Raw genomic sequence first — 20,707 nt, 5'->3', positions numbered from 1 at the left:
CGGAGTTGTTACGTTACCGTTTTGTTTTATCCATTTGAGGTTCGCCTTAAATGTGCGTTTCTGCTTTCTCCCGTTTTGCATCTCCATTAAGGTTGGATAAATGCCGGTGAATTTGCTTTCCTAGTTGTGGTCCCGCTGCCGTAGTGTGTGGAGGGGTAGGGACCCATGAGTGTATTTGCTCCTGCTTGGCATGCAGGAATTCCCCCTCTCTCGTGGGGGAGCAAAACGGGGCACCGCATCAGTGCATTTGCATATACCTACGTAGGTGTAGATGCGACGGTGAGGCGATCCCGCGGTGAAGCGGTCCCGTGGAGAGGCATCCCGCAGCGAGGCAGTCGACAGCGAGGCAGTGGGTAGATAGGCATAAACCCACTGCGCCCCATTTTTGCGTACCCATATTTTGCAAAAAGGGGAGAGGGCACACAACAAAGCGTGACCTATACTTCTACACGGCAGACTGGAGAACCATGAAACATTTAGCGACGACGCACGTAAACGCTGCGAATAGGTGGTACGCGGGCAGGCTGCTGGCCAAACGGGCAGCGGTGAAGAAGCGGACTCTGTTCGAAGCCATTTCGGCGAACTACTGTAGTAGTATCTTCGATTTGATAGCCAAGAAAAAGGAGGAGTCGGGGAAGAGGTGCAAAAATGGGAGTTCTATCCAAAAAGGGGAAAGCGGTAGTTATGCGCAAAGGGGAAGCGGTGGGGATCATTATCCCCCCCCCAGAGGGATGGCGCCAACGGGAGGACAAGGACATACACGGATGATGTGAACTCACTTGTGAGTGGAGCAGCAAAACAGAGGGAAAAACTTCTGCAAGAAAGAGCAACACTGACAGGGGATGCATCCCCCATGTTGGATAGCCGAGTAGAGTGGGAAAACAAAACGTCGGACGAGATGCACAACTCGGAGGAGATACACAACTCGGACGAGATGCACAACTCGGACGAGATGCACAACTTGGACGAGATGCATAACTCGAAGGAGATACACAACTCGCACGAGATACACAACTTGGACGAGATGCACAGCTCGCACGAGATGCACAACTCGGAGTACGCCCCCCCCGTGGCAGAGGAACAAATTTACAGCAACAAGGTCTACCTCCTGAAGTACATAAAGCAGTTGCAACCAAATGACGACATCGCCAAGTATAGGCTTGCAACCAAATATGTGATAAAAAACGTGAACAAATTTTACGAAAATGAATTTCTGTTCATTTTGAAAACCTTTGCTAAGAGAAGGTACAAACACTTACCCCTCCTGCAGTGTAGTAGTGAATACTACTACTGGCTATGTAAAATGAATAAAGGGTCTCAGAAGACCATCTCACAATACCTACATTTGTGCAGCTTATTGAATTATATCCCAACGAGAAAATATATAGAAAAATACGTAACTGTGTTTAATTACTGCAAGGATGAAGTTCGAGATGGGAGTTTCCTTTTTTTCAATCTGATCGAAGAGGAGATAAATGAAAATCATAAAGATTTAAAGCATATAATTTTGGTACTCTACTTTTTACACAAAGGGAAAATAAAAAATGAGATATACGACACGTTACTGCACATGTGTTGTTATTACGCTTGTCATCTCTCCTTAAGGAATACCTTTCTCCTCTTAAGGGTTGTCTTAAATGAGGATAATGGGAGACCTAATTTGGATTACATAAAAAATTTACACCAAAATTTTGAGAGACATCTAGACTCAATGACTCAGGATGACTTTTCCACTTATGTGAATACTCTCCTACAGAACCATGTCCACTTGGAACTTTTTTTTATTTGTTAAAAATTTTATTGACAAACATGGAATGGAATTATCCCCCAATTCTGTACTCTCCATTTTGAAACTCCTAAAAAGGAAAAAATTTAAGGAAACAGTTATTTTAAAAAAAGTAGTGAATGTGATTGAAAGGAACTTCTACCATTACACTTATGCAGATGTGGTGTATGTCGTTAAGATACTAACCTTTTTAAACCATTTCGATGAGTCTTTTTTTTATTTCCTCTTTGAAAAATTTTTGCCTCCTATGGGTAGTACTTTACCCACTGCGACTTTAGTCTCAACGTGGGGAGACAAACCTGGGGGGGGATTCCCTACTTATAAAGCGATACACACATATGATGAGGAGCGACTTTCCTGTGGACAGCCCTACTGGAATGCAGTTAGAAAGGAACATCTCAAAAAGGTAGATGAACAGGAGAAGGACCCCCTGTTAGGTCCTGTCAATTTTTTTAGCCAAGTACCACAGAGGAAGGGACCCATCCACGAACTGTCACATTTACCCCTACATTTGTATGAACAAAAAGTCAAAATGAAGATAGACTCTTGTAATATAATTAGAGAGGAAGAACAGATAGGAAAAGACAAACACATGAGGGAAGTCTCCTTCAGTTTGCAGTATCTTGAAATGTATCTCAATTTGTTTGTCTACATGGGGACATGCGGACATAGGGACTACGACATGCTACTCCGCTTATCTCAGATCATTCGCCTGTGTTTGCTTGCCGGGGGGGGACCCCTTCCCGAACAGGGTAGCTCCGATATTGCCGTTACCACCTCTACCGGAGGTAGCGGCCATGTTACTCAGCAGGCTAGCCGATTTCATAGCAACCTGAGGAAGAGAGCCGAACCCCAATTTGTGTGCTTCCACGACGCCATTCAGAAAAATAAAAAGGAGGATAACTTTTTTTCACGTGACGGAGGAAGTGTTGTCAAACTGAGTAGAGGGGCAGGTTACTCTCCCCCACAGCTAAAGTGCCACAAAAAAAGCAATGCTAATATCCGCCCTTCAAATGAAGAGACTTCAGATGTCAGTCAAGGCAGCTCTGCTGACAACCATGTCGCTACTCCCATTGGGGGGGGGAAAAAATCTTGTTTGAGATTCTCCTACAAGGAGAGTGAAAAAATTAATTTTGAAAATTTGAAAAAAAAAAAAAAAAAACAGTCAGCTTTATTTGGCGAAGATACAAACAAGGACAAAAAGGACATGTCCGATTTGAAGTACCTGAATGTGGAAATGTTTCGGAGGGCCAAACTGGCTCAGTTTTCTGTGGATCTAAAGTGTGGTGTCCAGACGGGGGATAGAAGTTGCAGCGAGTCGATGGGGAGAGTGCAAAGGGATTCCCTCTTGTCGAAGCATTTCGGTGACGTTCACCCAGCTGCGATTCGCCTTCACAACCGCAGGCTTTTCCGGAGGCACTTGGACGGTAGGTGTGGCTATTCCATTTGGCCCGCGCGCGCGGTACGACGCGTCGCGTTGTGCGCGTCCCCAACGTGACTCGCTCCCCTATTTTGCTGCCCTATTTTGGTGCCACCGCTTAGCGCCATCCTTTGCTTCCCCCCCCCGCAGAGCTGCACCCAAGCGAGCGGTACACCGAGAAGGCCCCACCTAAGCCACGCGTTGGGCGCGGTCCGAAGAGCGGCCAAGATCTACGCCTAATACGATACAAAGAAATAAGAAACTTGCGCAATGTATGCTTGCGGAGGTACGCCCAGCTGTTCAAAGGAGAGTCACATGAGGAATTCCATATCGTAAAAACGGTGCACAAAACGGGGGAAGCCTCAGAAGAAGATGGGACGTATTCGTATGAACACCCATTCGACATGATTTCCGATGGGAACCTAATCCATGTAGACGACTCGCTGTTTGTGGATTACACTCTGTGTGACAATAAGAAGAAAGTAGCCCTGCGAAAGCACAGTCACTTGGTACGGAAGAGCAACCAAATGACGCGCAAGGAGTACGCCAAGGAAGGTGCAACAAAGGAGGAGCAACAGTGGAGAGAAAACAACCCTAGTGGAGATTTACTCAAGTGGTTGTACAGATATAAAAACTGTTTGAATTTATTCCCGAATGAGAAGAACAGCGATATTCACCTCATCGATGGGGACATAAAGCAGTTGGGGGAGTGTCTACAGAAGTGGTACCAGGAGAGTGGAGCCAAAACGGCAAGCAGGACAGAGCAGCAGACGGGAAAAGGAAAAAGAAAAGCCCCAATAAGTCTTAAGCAAATTGCGCTGATTACCAACTCGTGCAGTAATTTGTACCATTTTGATAAAAACCTCATTGATGTGCTTCTCTCCCTCGTGTCGGATTTGTTCCGTTCCTTTTACGCAGTGCAAATTTTAGATGAACAAAAATTATTTGACTCAGACTCCAAAGAATTGCACACATGTCCTACCTCAGGAAGAGAGACCTATCAGTGTATGTACCGTTTTACCAAAGTGTGGAGTTTTTTAACGGTGTGTATTCAAATAAACCGTATCGTGAGGAACGTCTTATCGTTGGATCATCGACATGAAGCAGTTACTAAGTTAGTGCATCTATTTAGCAGTCCTTATTTCCTACTGAACTTAAATCATCTCATATATGTCGTGAAAAAGATGGATTATTTATCGAAACAAATGGAGAGACCCTCCTTAATAAAAAGGTTCCTCCTGCAGTACGTAGATATTTCGCTATTTACGAACATATTTTTCTTCTTCTGCAAAAAGGTCTTCATTTTGGTGACCACCAGTTCTGCTGATTTGGTGACGGAGCATTTGAAGCCTTTTCACACGTTCACCTACTCGATGCTAACCCTCCACAGGGACTACACCCGTCAGTGGGTTAACCACTCTGAAGAGTTGAGTTCCACACCGTTCGAGGGAGTGTCTCTTCGAAGAAACATCGAAGATACGACGTTCCTGCAGTGCATCAATTTTTACGTTATGTTCGTTTGTGCCACTTATCCCGGATGGGGGGAAAAAATAAGAGATGCATCCCCGCGGTTGGGGAGAGAGCACTGTTCCCATTTGGGAACAAGCAGCGGGGTTACAGATGAGCATAGTGGTAAAAGTGGGCAAACCTGCGAAGCAATTCGAGTTGGGTGCCCCCACGATACTGGCCAGCACTCTGACATGTGCGCCATTTTGGCCCTATCGCTTAGGTATATAAAATTATTGAGCTGCGCGAGGGATTTTCCCCCCGCGCGTAGTGGCAAACGCGAGGACCCCACGCGGATGCACACGAGCAGGCAAACGTGCACGAACACACACACGAAGGTGCGCATGAACACACACACGAAGGTATGCAGCAACGCGCACAGGCAACTGCTCCCCGCTCTGCAGTTTTACTACCTGCTCAGAAGGAGCGTTCGGAAGGGAAATCCAACGAACATAAATGAGGAAACCCTCCCCGATTTTTTCCCCGCGTTTATCATTAAATGGTTGAACCAGGAGGGGGTGAAGGAAGTACCCATCCACGAGCTCTTCCCCGTGGGCCACCTACAGCATCGCCGACCGGAAGGCACCCCGCCGGTGGACACCTCCACGCCTAGCTCTCACGTCGATACAACGCTTTACTATTATTTCTTCAATTTTTTTTTTTTAAGAAGCGCGTTTAGAGGAGAGGCATATCCCTTTTTTTTTTTTTTTTCGGGTCCTCTTAATATGTGCGATAAATCACTCGCACTTCCTTCATTCGACTGCGCCATTCGTGGTACCTTACACAAACACTCTCCTCAAAAGGAATCGTACCTACCCCATCCAACCGGACCTACCCCTCCCAACCGGACCTACCTCTCCCAACGGCACTTCCCCCCCGAATGAAATGCTTCCTGTGCGACAGCGAGGTCCTCCCCACACTGAACACATTCATCGTGTTAGACACAGTCATACAACTGTTAAAAGAAAGTAAACGTGGGGGCAGCAAAGAGAAACGGGGGAAGAAGAAGAAAAAGGCCCTCTACTTAACGAACAGAATTATGATGGAAAATTTCCCCCCAAATTTTAACTTCATATGGGGATACCTAAATGGGCAGCTGCATCACCAGGAGGGGAAGCAGCTCCCACAGGGGGGAGGAGAGCTGTGCAACATGGGGGAAGAAGGTGAATTAGATGAACCCCATGAGGAGAGAAGAAACTCCTTCGAGCACACCACCCAGTGGAGCATCCACAAAGTAAAAGACATTAAAAAGGGCACAGTAAAGAGAGTAACTCACTTCGAACCCCTAACGAAGGAACATCTGAGCGTAGACCAATTTAAGCAGATCCTAGGCGACATACACATCAAGTATATCGAAAAGGAGAAGGAGGAGGAGAAGGAGAAAACTCTGACCGAAGCGCTATACAATCTGAATAAGCAAAAGGAATACAGCCTGGTGATTGTAAATTTAGCACTCCTTTTCGTAAAGGATAAAAAAAAAATAAACATATATGCTGAAAATTTTTCTTCGCATTATGTGGATGGGAGGGCAAAGCATACTTACGGGGATAGCCTGAACAACACGAACGAGAACCCCTTTCCACCTCGGAATAGAAATAATTTTCAAAGTATGCTCATGGAGAGGGAGATGTATGACGTGCCCTTCTTTAAGAGCATCCTGAGTTTTCACTTCTGCTACTCCTTTTTGGTCAATTTTGACGAATACTTAAACCACGACGGGGAGGGAGTTCCCATAGGCAATTCGATCGATTCACAGGTGGGGGGACCATATAAGGATAGGGATGCACAGTGTGGTACTAGTAGGGGCGAACTCGCCATTGGGAGAAGGCACACTTACCGCGTGCGTGGAAGAACCCATCATCGAAACGCTGAAACAACGGACAGATTGCCCCCAAGTGATCGGCGAACTATTGCGACGAGATTGAATCAGAATCACAACCTTTTGGAAAAACATTCCGTGAGTAGGAAGCGAAAATTGGGGGAGATGGCAGGGGGTGAATTGCTCAGTGGGGGCTACTCCTCCGGTGCGTCGCTTGGTGACAGGGAGTGGAGCGCCCCTGAGGAGGGAAGCACAACTGATGCCGCTCCGAGTGACGGCTCAGACCGGGAAAGGCACCCCCACGTGGAACACCCCAATCTGGGCCACCTGCGCAACTTATCCGACTTATCCAGCCTGTCCAACGACGACCCCCGCCTCGAACACATGCCGAGGGAGGGCAACACTCATGCAAAGTACTTCCTGACCCCGCGGAAGAAAAAGAAAAAAAAAGGAAACAAAAAACATCTATACATCTTTGACGTAGTCCCCAAATCTGATCAGTATAAAAAAATTTACCTCAACATGTTATCCTTGTATTGCGATTGCGTCTATTTGATCTCGTGAAATTTTTGTTTGTGTGAGTTTTAATTTGCTGTTTGGGTCTCTCTCCCTGGTGTGACACATACATAGGCGTACCCATTTGTTCATAAATTGGGCATCCCGTGGGGGGTACGTACCTTTGCGCTGTCCTTTTTTTCGAAGTCATTTTGGAGACACCACCTTCGAAGGGGTGAACACCATCCAAGTGCTTCCCACCGGGGGAGGAAGGTAATGCTATTATTTTTTTTTCTTCTTTGCTGCGTTTTTTCTCAATTTTCTGCGTCTCCTCTCTTCGTAGTCCTTTATCTTACTTCGAGCTATGTCTTGCAAAAATAGGACGTACTCGCTGTGCTTCTTCAAATGCTCCCGTTCGTCAATCTCGCTGCGCATTTTTTCCTTTTCTTCTTCCTCCCGTTGTTTGTTCACCTGATCGTACTTTGCCTGCACGGGTGACGGAGAAGAGTTGCACCAAGTGGGGCACTCCACAATGGGGGGAATTTTTTTTTTTATTCTATTTTATTATTTTTTTATTCTATTCTATTCTACTCTATTCCATTTTTTTATTCTATTTTTTTATTTTTTCCTTTTTTGAATCCTGCATAGTAAATCCCCCTTCGAGCAGACCGTCTGCCCATGTGCGCTTATCTATCTGGGTAGGTCTACTGCACGGAGTTGTAAAATGACCGCATGGATGGGGTCACCCATTTCGCGCGATGCTGCAGACGTACAATTTGTTCCCGTTTTAGCTGAATTTCCCTAAGGGAGTCTTTAAATTCACTTTTTATTTGCTCCAGCTTTTGCATCCTTTTGCGTCTCTCCTTTTTGTAATATTCGACGAGCTCGTCATGCACGTTTTGCAGCTTCGAGTGGGGGTAGGTGGGAAGGGGAGGACTGGGGTGACCAGCTCAGTAGCAGCGGGATTTACCGCATGGGGCGCTACCCAATGGGGCACTACCGCATGGGGCTCTACCGCATGGGGCTCTACCGCATGGGGCACTACCGCATGGGACACCGCCGCATGGGACACCGCCGCAGTATGCCTGCTCCATTTCGCCGCTTCATGTGCCCCCCGCCTAGGGACGCACTTACGTTGTCGTTCCTCTTATTCAAGAAGCCTTTTATATAATCGTTAATATTGGCATAAGACTTCAGGTCACTCTCCATCATTTCCTTAGTCTCCTTTGTCGAGTGGTGTTTGAAGTTCATATTCATCTCATAACTGGAGGCATTCGCCTGGACATACTCCTTCTTGTACATATAGTACAGCATCGACTTTACGAAAAAGATTTTTTTCCTTCTTTCTGTTTCTTGGATTTTTTCTTGAATCACTTTTTTTTTCCTGTCCGTCGTTTCGATTTGTTCTTTTATTTGATCCTTCAGGATGTTCACGATTTGCTTCTTGTGGTACACGTTTTGTCTCAGCTGGGGAGGGATGCGGCAATCGGTGGGGCGGTTCAGCGGTTCAGCGGTTCAGCGGTTCAGCGGCACACGTGCTCGGGGTGATATGAACATGTCACCTCTACTAAGCGCCACCCCGCAGCGCTACCCCGCAGCATCTCTCCTCAGCGCCTCTCAACTTCCCTACGTTCAGCAGGAGGTTCTGCTCCTCCTTGAAGGCGTCCAGCTCCTTCAGGACGGAGGCAAAGTTCAGTCTCTTCATATTGAGGAATATGTTAAGCAGCAGCGAGCCATCTTCGATTATTTTGTTTCGGTTGTCCTGTTGGCAGGGTGCAGGTATCAAAAGGGGGAGCCAGTCGGTGCAGGGGGAGCCAATCGGTGTAGGGAGAGCCAATCGGTGTACGGAACAAAAAGGGGAGGAGAAGGGGGAATCGCCCCTCCCTTTGGTTCCGCTTGTCCCACTTTCTTTTCCTTTCTTTTCTTTTCTTTTTTTTTCCTTTCTTTTCTTTGCTTTTCTTTTTTTGGGGGGCAGCCCCTTTCGCTAACTTTTAAATTTCTATCCGTGGGAGAATTTTGGCACAAAATTTCGTTCGTCTCACTGAGGGCATTAATGTACTCCTCGATTTTTCTCCTTATGACGTTGTAGTCGCTTTCATTTTCGCACAGCTCGATTCCTTCCTGTAGGGTGTTGAAGCTGGTGAGCGGTTAGCTGGTGCAGCGGTTTATCGGTTCGCTGTTGAACGGCTTATCGGTTCGCTGTTGAACGGCTTATCGGTTCGCTGGCTGAGCCGTTTGGCGCCCCCTTCGCACGGCTCTCCCCCGCTCACAGTTGCTTCCGGCTGTTCTCCGTGGACAGTTGGTCAATGTCGTTGGTGATGTATGCATGCAAAATGTCGGTTTTTTTTTGCAGCAGCTCCCTCAGGACATGCAGGATGAATTTTATTTTCCTTAATCCTTCTGCACACAGTATATTCAAGATAATCCTGTTAATATTATTTACTTCGATTTGCGCGTTTTTCTTCACCTCCTGTTTGCCGCTCGCGGCCAGTTCCATGTTGGACTGCGCACGTGGCTAAGCGGTGGCTAAGCGGTGGCTAAGCGGTGGTTACGCGGTGGTTACGCGGTGGCTAAGCGGTGGTTACGCGGTGGTTACGCGGTGGCTAAGCGGTGGTTACGCGGTGGTTAAGCGGTGGACAATCGGTGGCTAAGTGCAGACCACGAGGAGACCTCGCGGGGTATCACCAAAACGTGTGCGGGCATGTGTCGACCTTTGCAAGTGCGCGCAGTGCTGACCTACGCATCCGCAACCCCCCGTGTGCACAACGTGTTTCTGCATACATGCGAGCAGTTACGGCTGCAGGGGCGTAGTTTTTATTTTATTTTATTTATTCTTTTATTTTATTTAATTTAATTTATTTTTTTTTTTTCTTAACTTTGCGCGTCGAGCAAAAATAACCAAACTGGGAAGCGGCAGTTGGCGAGGCGGAAGCAGAAATCGAAATTGAAATCGAAATTGAATTCGAAATTGAATTCGAAATTGAATTCAAAATCGAAATCGACAGTCACCAATTGGCGATCCCGAATCGACAAGTCCGCACAGCATACACATACGAGTACGAATACGCCATGGCGAAGCGACGCGACGCTACGTGGCCGAACGAAAAAAACAGAGAAAGGAATTGCTAACCGTTCACGAACACTGACAATTGGGCCATATTAGTCAAGTAAACCTTTTGTTTTTCTTTTTTGCGCAACGGAGATGTGAGAAGCAAGGAGTGACACAGAGAGAAAAAAAAAAATATATATATATATGTATCGCTTCACTCCGGACGAAGGAAAAAAGCAGTCACTCTCCGCGAAGTGTCTTCAACTGAATTTAAAAAAAAAACAAAAAAGAAACAAAAAGAAAACAAACGAACGAGCAAACGAGCAAAGGAACGAACGGGCAAACAAATACAAACGCCAACACAAAGATAAAAATAAACGTAAAAATGGGAGAGTGTACACAGCGGGAGGAAATCAACTCCACCGTGCGTGCGTAGCTGCATACGCGAGTAGCCATCACGCGCCATTTTTAAAAAGGCCCAGTTGGGGGTAAGTCCTCCCGTTGACGGAGAGAATTCGGCCCCTAATCCTGCCTTAATCTTGCCTCCAATCCTGCCTGTAACCCTGCCTCCAACCCTGCCTGTAACCCTGCCTCCAATCCTGCCTCCAGTTCTGCGTTTGGCCCCCTCCCCCCCAGCGGTGTGAATTACCCAGCATTGCGGCGTAACAGTGGAAGGGGAGCGCAGGACGCTTTGCTTCACCCGTTATTTGAAAGGAGGTATTCCAAGGGGGCCACTCGTAGGGAGCCGTCCCTGGTGTGTACTTCCGGAGAAGAGTACATCCCTATGCCTGCTTCTTCGTGCGAAGACAAACAGAAAGGATGTACTGAAAAATGATAAAATTTGCAGTAGGAATTATATGCTACTACGTTGTATACTGTTCATATTACGTGTATCAGAATGTAAGGACCCCTGTGTATGAACACGTAAGGGATGGAAAACAAAACGAAAAGGATCAGGAAGGACAACACATGAGTGAGAAATATATTCATAGAGCATTCACAAATTTTTTTAAACAAAATGACAAAGTGGATTATCACCTGTACATGTCATGTGAAGAAAATATTGACCTGAACAAATACATAAATGAAAAAGAAAAATATTTGAAAAAAAATAAAAATTTTATTAACGTGTATAATATTAACAACGTTTCGTATGATTGGAGTTATACTCATCTTCCAGGGGGAGGAACCAAATGGTGGAACTTCCTCACGCCGAGCAAGTACCCTTCCGTTAACCTTACCATTCCAAGGAAGCTCATAAAGAAGAAAAAAGAAATTTATTTGCATATATTTACCTACGTGAATGGAGAGCTCTACAGACATGGCTTCGTCACACGTGCACTCACGAGGGGCAAACCTGGGGGGAGGAAGTGGACTCGCAGGGAGAAGTATCTCTGGGAGAGCTTCCTAGACGAGGAGGGGGAGGAGGAAGAAGAGGAGGAGGAAGAGGAGGGGGAAGAGGAAGGGGAAGAAGAGGAGGAGGAAGAGGAGGGGGAAGAAGAGGAAGAGGTAGAGGAGGCCTACAACGGTAAGCACACCGATCAGCACACTGGTCAGCACACCGGCCAGCACACCGCCCATCACGCGGACGACGCAGAGGGGGAGAACGATAACGATAACGACGATGACGATGACGATGAGGAGGAGGAGACCCACACAGGTGACGCGTCAAACGATGGGCAAAGGAAGAACGCCAGCAGAGAGACCCACCAAGGCGTAAAAAAAAAAACAAAAAATTCAAGGCAAAAAAAAAGCACATGAAAAAAAACAAAACAAAACAAAAAAAATTTTACATTCCCAAGAAGGTAAAATTTGGGCCAGTCATAGAGCATAATGATATTAACGTAAATAAAATCGGATTTTTCTCCAACATATTTCTGGACAAAGAAAATAGCCTCTACCTTCTGCCAACGTACTACAATGATCACCTCACGCCGGAGGATGAATACGAATTGCTGCAAATCGGAGAGAAGGAAAACTTCGGAGGAGGAAGAAAAAAAAAAAAAAACACAAGAGGAAGAAGAAGAAGAAGAATATCATGTCACCCACCTGAATGACAACACTACGCAACGTGGAAATACTATCGAAATTGAGTACTCCCCAATCAGCCTCCCGCAGTTCAATCTGTATAATATTATCATATTTAATGTAAATTACGCGAAAGAAAAATATAAAATTGTGACGTACGATTTGGATAGCTTGGTCATACAATTTTGTGGGAATAACTATCTGTGTTTCTTTATATGTATTCTTTGTTTGCTCCTTTTGTTAATCGATTTGGTTGCTCTAGTGTTGGACTGGAGTAGGTGGAACAGACTGAATGAGTTATATTCTTTCCCATCGGATTCCGTTCATTTTAAATTACTCTTCACCTTATTTATATTTCTTTATTTGAAAAATAAAAATAACTGCAAAATATTGATGGTATTTTGCGTGGCGAAGATGGCCGTCTGCCTTTGGAAATTCCTTGACCGTTACGACATTGAATTTATGGAGGTCCATCCGTACGTGTGCATTACGAGCAACACCGGGGGGAGCGAGGGGAGCGGCGGACAAGGGGGAGGCGGAAATGGCAACCCGAGCAGTAGCAGCCCCGGCAGTAGCAGCCCCAGCAGTGGAAGCCCCAGCAGCGGCAACGGCGCGGGGATGCACAAGAAGCAGTCGCAGGCCGGAGTGGAGGACATCGAAAGATACATAAAAATGAAGATGCCGAATGTGATGGCCTGCACACTAGTATGCACGTGTGCATTCAACTTTATGTATACTCAGTATGACTCAGTTTACGCGTTTATCATTCACTCGGTCGCTGTTTGTTCCTACTTGTTTAACTTCCTTTTCATGTGCTCCAATATTGTCCGAAATTATTACACCAAGAGGGTGGAGCGCGTGCCGCTGTTTTTTTTCTTCTTCCTTTTTTTATATGCGCTCATGGATGACCTGTTTGCGCTCGTGCTGCGCATGCCCCTTGTGCACAAGTGGAACGCGCTGGGCGACGATGTCGTGTTTTTTATTTTTTTGGTGCAGTACTGCGTGTATAAGAAGGGGGACTCCCGAGTGGGTCCCGGCGAGGTGGCCGCCGCGCCCCAGGGCGCCAAGGCGCAGCGCGAGTCCAAAAAGAGGAAGTGATGCGAAGAAGGAAGAAGTGGTGCGAAGAAGGAAGAAGTGGTGCGAAGAAGGAAGAAGTGGTGCGAAGAAGGAAGAAGTGGTGCGAAGAAGGAAGAAGTGATGCGAAGAAGGAAGAAGTGATGCGAAGAAGGAAGAAGTGATGAGAAGAAGTGGCGAGGGAGGAAGCGCGCAAGGAAATCGGCGAAGCAGCGGACGAGTTAGACATTTCTGAGGGATACACCAACAGGGGGGGAGTTTCCCCGGTAGTCCATAAAAGGGGCGAGCAAAGTTGCAATGTCACAGATAACTCCTCGAGGTGCACACTTCCCCACAAGGGCAACATGGTGTGCGCGCCCATCTCCACGTTCGCCCCTGAGAGCTCCCACGTCTATTTTTATTTTTTAGTAACCAGTAAGCGTCCCTGTATGCGTCCCCGTATGCGTCCCCGTATGCGTCCCTGTATGCACTCCCCCATGCACACAGCTCATTGGTTTTGTTTTGTTTTATTTATTTTGTTTTATTTTCCCCCCTTCGTTTTATTTCCCCCCTTTTGTTTTGTTCATTTTGAAAAAATTTCGAACCGCGCGCAGAGTTGTCATGCAGCCGCGTTCCCCCCCATTTGGACCCCTGATTTGGCCCAGTTTTGCCCTAACGTTGACCTTTTTTTGTCCCAATTTTTTCCCCACGTTGGCCTTTTTTTGTCCCTGTCTTGTGCGTACCACGTGTGTGATTTCCTCTACGTGTGCACGTCATTTGTTTGTCTCTTCTGAAGAAACATTTAAAATTTTTAAGCAGCCTTTTCGAATTTAGGAAAAAGGGAAAAAAAGGAAAAAAAAGGGAAAAAAAGGAAAAAAAAGGAAAAAAAAGGAAAAAAAAGGAAAAAAAAACTTTTTAAATTTAAAGAATACCATTTGTTGTCCTCCCCTAAGGGCCTTCTTTTCCCTTACGTGATGAGTTAGAGCAACTTCTTTGCAATGATGACTGTTCCAGCAATGCGGCTACTTTTTTTTTTTCGCTACTAAATCGCTGTAGGGGTATATCGCTATGTGGGCATGTCGATCCTCAGTGAAGTACCTTCTACATGTGGGCTAGCCACATCGCAACTGCTGGTGACCTTCTTTAGTGTGCCTTCGGTGGGCACGCAAAAGCAAACGAGAGGGGGGGGGTAAAGCGGAAAAAGAGTCGCTACAGTTCGGGTTGGGCTCAGGGGTCACGGGGAAATGCCCCATATCGTTGCGGTGAGTGCCTTTTCAGAGGGCATTCCCATGAAGCGGTGTAGTATCAGCTGGCCGGCCTCGTCTCCTCTATCAACATTTACATACGAATATAGCATGAGGGACGAGTCAGAAAATTCGTTTATTTTCCTCTCACGAGGTGCATTCAGGAGGTACCTTAAAAATGTATTCGTGCTTAGGCGTATACAAATTTAAACGAGGTGGTTACCACGCGAGACTCTGAGAGGAAGAGAAATTCGCCTCTCCTTTGTTAAAAATAAAAAAATTGAAAGAACGTGAAAATAGAGGAGGCGGGGAAATTCCTGCAGAACTGACAGAGTTGTTATGTTATTTGGCTGGCCCATTTGCCGCTCCGCATTTGCCGCCCCTCATTTGCCGCTCCGCATTTGCCGCTCCTCATTTAGCGCTTCCCCCCCGCAGAGAGAAAGACGAGATGACTGATAACTGCCTATGCATTTACAACTTAACAAAAAATGTTAGCGCAGATCACCTGAAGGAAATTTTTATAAATTTTGGGAACTTAAAGGATATCCACATTTCGCTGGATGAGGAAAACGTAAGTGGGACGAACGGCGGAGGGAGCTTCATATGCGCGAAAATAAAATTTGAAAACGAAATGGATGCGAGGGTCGCAAAGGAATATATGAATGGTGGACAGATTGATGGGAAAACTGTTTCGATAAAATATGAATATGAGGGTAAGGGCAAGGGGAAGCATAAACATACAAACAGAAACACAAACAGAAACACAAACAGAAACAGAAACACGAGTATAAACACAAATACGGATATGGACACAAATACAAAGCACAGTGTTAAGAGGGAGCATAAGGAGAGGGCTGCTGGGGGGGACAAAAGGAAACGCGTCAGAGATGACCGGAGGTCCAGCTCCTCCCCCTCGCGCGTATCGGAGTATTCCAGCAGGAGGTCCTCCAGCTCACACGCGCGGCGGAAGAAAAAGAGTACCCGGAGGAGGTGAACAGGTTTGTTACGCACGGGAGTTACGACAAAAGGGACGACAAAAGGGGCGACAAAGGTGACGCGCGAACGTGTGACTATACGCATGCTTATACGAAGCCCTGTTTGAAACATTTCCCGTGGAGCAACTCCCACCTGTTGAAGCGTCCCACGCGGTATGTCACCGAGCTGCTTACCAAAATGAAGAAAAGAAAGACGTCACTTGTGAACACACCAGTTGTGTGAGGTGGAGACAGTCGGGGGGCATTCACAAAACGTAGATGGGGCGTATCAAAAAATTATCCAAGGCAGGGCCAACCCCCCAGGACAGCAATTTTACGACCACATGTGCACGTTTCTTGGAAATAAAAAAAAAAAGAAAAGGCTTAACTTTGGACAGCGTTTATTCGAGTAAACCCGCCGAGTAACCCGTTAAGCGCAAGAGCGCAATTTTGTTTTTGCAAAATGGGGTTTTTTCCCCCCGTAGTGGGCAACCCATGGCACAGTCAGCCAAAAGTGACAAACACAAAAAAAATATGCACGTTCGAAAAAAAAAAAAACATGCACAGTTCGGAAAAAAAAAAATATGCACAGTTCAGAAAAAAAAAAAATATGAACTGTTCAGAAAAAGCATGTGAACTGTTCAGGAAAAGCATGTGAACTGTTCAGGAAAAGCATGTGAACCGTTCAGGAGAAGCATGTGAACTGTTCAGGAAAAATACTCGCCGCTGCGCGAGAGGAACACGTACCGACCGCTGCCCGATGCCGATCCGCTCCGCGCAGCGAAAGAGATACGTTAAAAGCGCGTCTCCCCTTTTTTTTGGTTCACTTATTTCTCCCCCCCTTTTTTTTACGTTATAAGAATGTCAACCGTGTACGGTGTGTCGCCGACGCGGTATTCATTTAGTAGCCTCTTTTCATTTTTGACAACGCCTTTAAGGACTTTTAAAATTTGTAGCTGCATAGGGAAGGAGTGGAAAAGTGTGCAAATGTGAGCAGACGTGTGCAGGAGTGGGCAGACGTGTGCAGGAGTGGGCAGACGTGTGAAGGAGTGAGCAGACGTGGGCAAAAGTACGGCGAAGCGCTTCACGTAGTGCACGTTCTGTCGCTGCTCCACGAATGGCTAGCCAGGCAAACGCACACAGCGGGATTGACCACCCGTGTGATTATCTCACCTGAAATGTGCACGACGACTGGGGGTACTTGTCCAAGTTCATCGGCGACAAGCTCGTGAAGTAATCCGCCCGTTTCAAATCGGTGAGGGATAGCGAATTGAAAACCAAATTTGCTCCGCGCACAAAGTGAGACACATATAGGATGGAAAACTGCAGCATGCCAAGGTAGTTATTGTCTGTACGGTCAGGTAAATTTTTAAAAACAATTCTGAATGCGAGTATCAACATATGCACTATCGTGTCGTGGCAGTCTTCAAACACTTCCCCGTTTTGCAATTCAAAGTGGTACATAAATTTGATCAATTCTGTTAGCAGCTCGAAGCTGCTGCTCGTTTTAACGTTTCCGTTGAATGTGAAATTTGACATGCACGTGTGCAGCGTAGACAGACAGCCACTGCCCATCAAGGGGGCTACCACTTTGAACGCCTTGATCAAGTGTATAAGGTCGTACACGCTCATCATTTTGCAATGCGCCTTTGCGTACCTCGTTACATTTTCCAACAGTTTTTTTTTCTCCATTTGGATTTCTCTCCACGGGGGGTTCATCACCTCTCGCGCCAACGCAAGGGCACTGGTCCTGCTAGCTGCCCCCGTAGCTGCCTCTGTAACTGCCCCTGTAACTGGCCCGCTTGATTCGTTCGTCTCTTCTGAAACCCCCCGAGGGACCGCAAAACCGCCGCTCCTCAGCATCCGTTCGTAGTTGGCTAAAAATTCCGCGGTGAGGTACGCATTAAAAGGAGTGTAAAAGGCAAATGGAAATTCAACCCCTAAGGAGACCTTCTGGAGAAAGATGCTCAAATCGATATATTGACAAAGAAATAATAAACAGTAGTTGTACTTGACATAATTTACAAAGTAGTCATAATGGGTAGGGATATGATCCCCATGTGGCTGTCTCCCCAATCCACGGTGCATTAAGAGCCGATCGCTCAACTTGTAGAATAACTCGGGGAAAAGAAAATTTGAAAAGGGTGGGAAGGTACTTGTCCTGTTATCCTTTAGTAACTTCGTAAGAGCGTAAATACAGTTTAGCACAAAGAACGTCTTATACTTTTGGAAGTGTCGATTTATTAACTGATAGAGTTTGTCTATTCCGTCGAAGCTGTGTGTGAGTTGCTTGTTTGGGGGCAGTTGGTCGTTGCTGGTAGTTCCCACTGCTTCTGCTTCTGCCACTGCTTCTTCTGCCACCGCTTCTTCTGCCACTCTGACTGATTCCGCTTCTTCTGCCACCATGACTGATTCCGCCCTTCTCACGGCTCTCACCTCCAACAGGTGGTAGTTAAATTTGCTCACAACGACGTAGGGCACAAGCGCAACGGCGTGGCTGCATGTCACGTGATCCATGATAAATTGGTTGACCACGAGGTACGTATTCGGGTTGAAGTTTAAGAAGGACATATAGTAGAAGCACATGATGCATGCTTCCATCCTTTCCTGATTCCACCAGCTGGGTGATTCGCTCAAGACACTTCTCAAGAGTACACTCTGCAGGTGCTCAAAAATGGAGCAATTCCTACCGCAACACAAGGATAGGAAGAAATCCGATTTTCTCATTTCCAAAATTAACTTTAGGATTATTTGCAACTCATTTATTTTAATCCTCTTCCCATTAGACATTAGGAAATTTTGAAAAATGGGAAGTATGTTTCGATCTAGGAATGTGTTTTTGAATACTTTTGAGAATCCCTTCAGTAGGGTGCAGAAATCGAGAGTGTTCATTTTGACCTTTTTTTCGTAACTCGCTTGGGCGTAAAAAAGGAGGCTTTCCTTCAGCAGGTGTACTGACGGCTCGTACAGTTTACCCAGGTGGGGCCTTTCCTCGGCCGGGGCGTCTTCAGCGGGGTTGTGCGCAGCGGGGTTGTTCGCAGCGGAGTCCTCTACAGCGGAGTCTTCAGCAGCTACGTTGTGTGAAGCTGCAGCGCCTTCTTTCCCCGTGTGTCCCCCCATCCGCCGCACTGCAACTGCCCCTCCGTCGTAAAAACTTCGACCCTTTTGTGCAAATGCGGTATGCCGCGCCGGTTGGAAGTTACTCCCCGGGTTGCCCTTCTTCCCCTGGGAGACCTCCACCAAGGCGTCATAAAATTGCAGCACCATGCCGATCTCTTGCAGGTTAAAATGTCTCCTCAATTGGGGAAGCCTCCCCTGGGCACCCTCCCCCACAAGATTGTCATCAAGACTATTCAGGCTATGCAGACCATTCGTAACATCCTTCGTTGGAACTTCCACTCCTTTGGAAGTCAGCTCTCTGTTTTTTCTCCCCTTGGTGATTTCCGAATTGCAATTCGACGCCCACATGGCCTGCAACTTCGTCCCCGCGGCAGCCTCTCTGAAGGCAGTACCCAATTTCAGCACAGTGGGGAAAAAGACCCCTTCCGATATCTCCCCCAATTTAAGCATTTTTTGTAAATTAAATAGGAAGAGCGCAAGTACCTTCCCATCGAACGTACGCTCGAAATTTATTCGTCTTATGAGAGCCTCGTAAAGTTGGACCCTCTGAGTTTTCGTTAAATCCATTTGGTAAAAGAAGGCCGTTCTATCCATGCTGCCCAAGGTGTTGATAATCAGGACGAGTTCTTCATTTTTTACTTTTTCTGCTTTGAGGTATAGATGGAGCAGTGTGTGCACGTTTTGTTCGTTCAGTTGGGTCACTCCATCTGGGGGGTAGGCGCCGTTGTGAGTAGTGGCAGTTTGTGCGGCGGTTTGTGCGGCGGTTTGTGCAGCGGTTTGTGCGGCGGTTTGTGTGGCGGTTTGTGCGGAGGTCTGCGTGCCTTCTTGTGCACTGCGCTGTGTGGCCGCCTCTCCCCCCCGCAGCAGCCCCCCGCTCTGAATGCTCAGAAGAGAAACTACCAAATTGTAAACGTCGAACGGATTGGATTTTGCATCCACTTTGCTACGTACGAGAGAAGCAAGCAAGCAGAGGAGGTCTCCATGTTTAACTCTCTCCCTAAGGACAAATTTAGCAACTAAGCAAATACCGTAGAGATCCACAAACTCGTCATTTTTAATCTTCTTTATAAACGAATTCGTGATAACAAAATAAAAATTTCTGTCTCCTTTTAAATTCAAATTTAAAAAATAATTTACGTACACACATAGTCTGATCAGAGAAAATTTTTCTACGTTATGTTTCACATAGGAACGTATCACCTGCACGACATGTCCGTTACGATAATTGTGTTGACTGTAGTGTTGAAGTAATCGAGTTATCTTATTTGCAATTAGTCGGTCTTGGTTGGGCATCCTGTTTTGTATATAATTTATCACATCCTGTTCATGCTGCGCGAGGCAACCTTTTGTGATGGCTTTTCCCCCTTCCCAGGGCCTCCCTTTTTGTGGGTTTTCCCCAAGCGGTAGGTGGGAGCGGCATGATGAGAAAGCAGCAGGGGTGGGCCGCACACTGGGGGCTACTCTCCTCAGTAGCGGTTTCATCAAACGGCCGTGCGAGGGGGTGGGAGTAGATAGACGCGGATAGGCGCGGGTACGCGGCGTTAAGGGGAGTTAGTCCACGTTAAGAGCAGTTGGTCCACGTTACGCGGAGTACACGCCACGAGACGTTGCAGGACGTTTCGAAACGCTCGTTTGGCTAGCATCTCTGCATCTACCATGTGGCAAGGAAAACCGAACAGCTGGAACGAATGCCGACGCAGAACTGACCAACAAATGTAACCCTACATACCCCGGTCATCGGGCAGCACGGGGGGGGATGGTCTCTGCCCGACCAATTCCGCATCGCAACTGTGGCGTTCTTGACCAAGTCGGTTGAGCAATTTATACTGGTTGGTATACACTTAGGGGTACCTCATACCCACCTGTGGGATGCATACCTTCATGGGAGGGGGTACCCACCTGTAGGAATGCGCACCTTCATGGGAGGGGTTACCCACCTGTTGGGATGCATACCTTCATGAGAGGGGTTACCCACCTGTGGGATGCATACCTTCATGAGAGGGGTATAATTAATAACATTTCTTAATTGGTTAAATCGCCTTGTGGGAAAACGTTTATTGACAATGGGTGAGGGGAAGTTCTTCCCGAGGCGGAAACAGCGGAGGGAGCGGTGCACAGGAAAAAAAAAAAAAAAATCTTCACATGTAAGTATGCGCAGCACATGTGGAGGTGAGAACGACGCTGAGTGTAAAGTGGCGGAGTGGGGGACGCAA

At 46.8% G+C, this 20,707-nt stretch overlaps 6 protein-coding genes across 6 annotated transcripts; 4 read left to right on the top strand and 2 right to left on the bottom strand.

Annotated features, from left to right (window-relative positions):
- Positions 1-1,158: 1,158 nt before the first annotated feature.
- PCYB_093740 (hypothetical protein) lies at positions 1,159-5,383 on the top strand (the record flags this gene model as incomplete). Its single annotated transcript, XM_004222488.1, has 3 exons — positions 1,159-1,792; positions 1,815-3,213; positions 3,357-5,383. Coding segments are annotated over exons 2-3 (3,426 nt in total), but the record flags the coding sequence as incomplete, so codon positions are not given.
- A 209-nt stretch (positions 5,384-5,592) lies between these two features.
- Positions 5,593-7,095, top strand: PCYB_093730 (hypothetical protein; the record flags this gene model as incomplete). The annotated part of the gene is made up of 2 exons (XM_004222487.1): positions 5,593-6,438; positions 6,469-7,095. 2 exons carry the CDS (start codon positions 5,593-5,595, stop codon positions 7,093-7,095), a joined length of 1,473 nt encoding a protein of 490 aa, XP_004222535.1.
- A 213-nt stretch (positions 7,096-7,308) lies between these two features.
- PCYB_093720 (hypothetical protein) lies at positions 7,309-9,523 on the bottom strand (the record flags this gene model as incomplete). Its single annotated transcript, XM_004222486.1, has 6 exons — positions 7,309-7,512; positions 7,800-7,931; positions 8,161-8,493; positions 8,657-8,788; positions 9,016-9,163; positions 9,297-9,523. The coding sequence occupies 6 exons, from the start codon at positions 9,521-9,523 to the stop codon at positions 7,309-7,311; spliced, it is 1,176 nt and encodes a 391-aa protein (XP_004222534.1).
- Positions 9,524-10,906: 1,383 nt separating this feature from the next.
- Positions 10,907-13,201, top strand: PCYB_093710 (hypothetical protein; the record flags this gene model as incomplete). The annotated part of the gene is made up of 3 exons (XM_004222485.1): positions 10,907-11,791; positions 11,881-12,571; positions 12,845-13,201. The coding sequence occupies 2 exons, from the start codon at positions 10,907-10,909 to the stop codon at positions 12,130-12,132; spliced, it is 1,137 nt and encodes a 378-aa protein (XP_004222533.1). The 3' UTR covers positions 12,133-12,571; positions 12,845-13,201.
- Positions 13,202-14,835: 1,634 nt separating this feature from the next.
- PCYB_093700 (RNA binding protein) lies at positions 14,836-15,393 on the top strand (the record flags this gene model as incomplete). Its single annotated transcript, XM_004222484.1, has 1 exon — positions 14,836-15,393. A coding segment is annotated over exon 1 (543 nt), but the record flags the coding sequence as incomplete, so codon positions are not given.
- A 1,154-nt stretch (positions 15,394-16,547) lies between these two features.
- Positions 16,548-19,390, bottom strand: PCYB_093690 (hypothetical protein; the record flags this gene model as incomplete). The annotated part of the gene is made up of 1 exon (XM_004222483.1): positions 16,548-19,390. A coding segment is annotated over one exon (2,841 nt), but the record flags the coding sequence as incomplete, so codon positions are not given.
- Between the last annotated feature and the right edge of the window lie 1,317 nt (positions 19,391-20,707).

Source organism: Plasmodium cynomolgi, chromosome 9, assembly GCF_000321355.1.
Source record: "Plasmodium cynomolgi strain B DNA, chromosome 9, whole genome shotgun sequence".
Lineage (NCBI taxonomy): Eukaryota > Apicomplexa > Aconoidasida > Haemosporida > Plasmodiidae > Plasmodium > Plasmodium cynomolgi.
The sequence above is the reverse complement of the archived record's forward strand: the minus strand, read 5'-3'. Positions and strand labels throughout refer to the sequence as shown.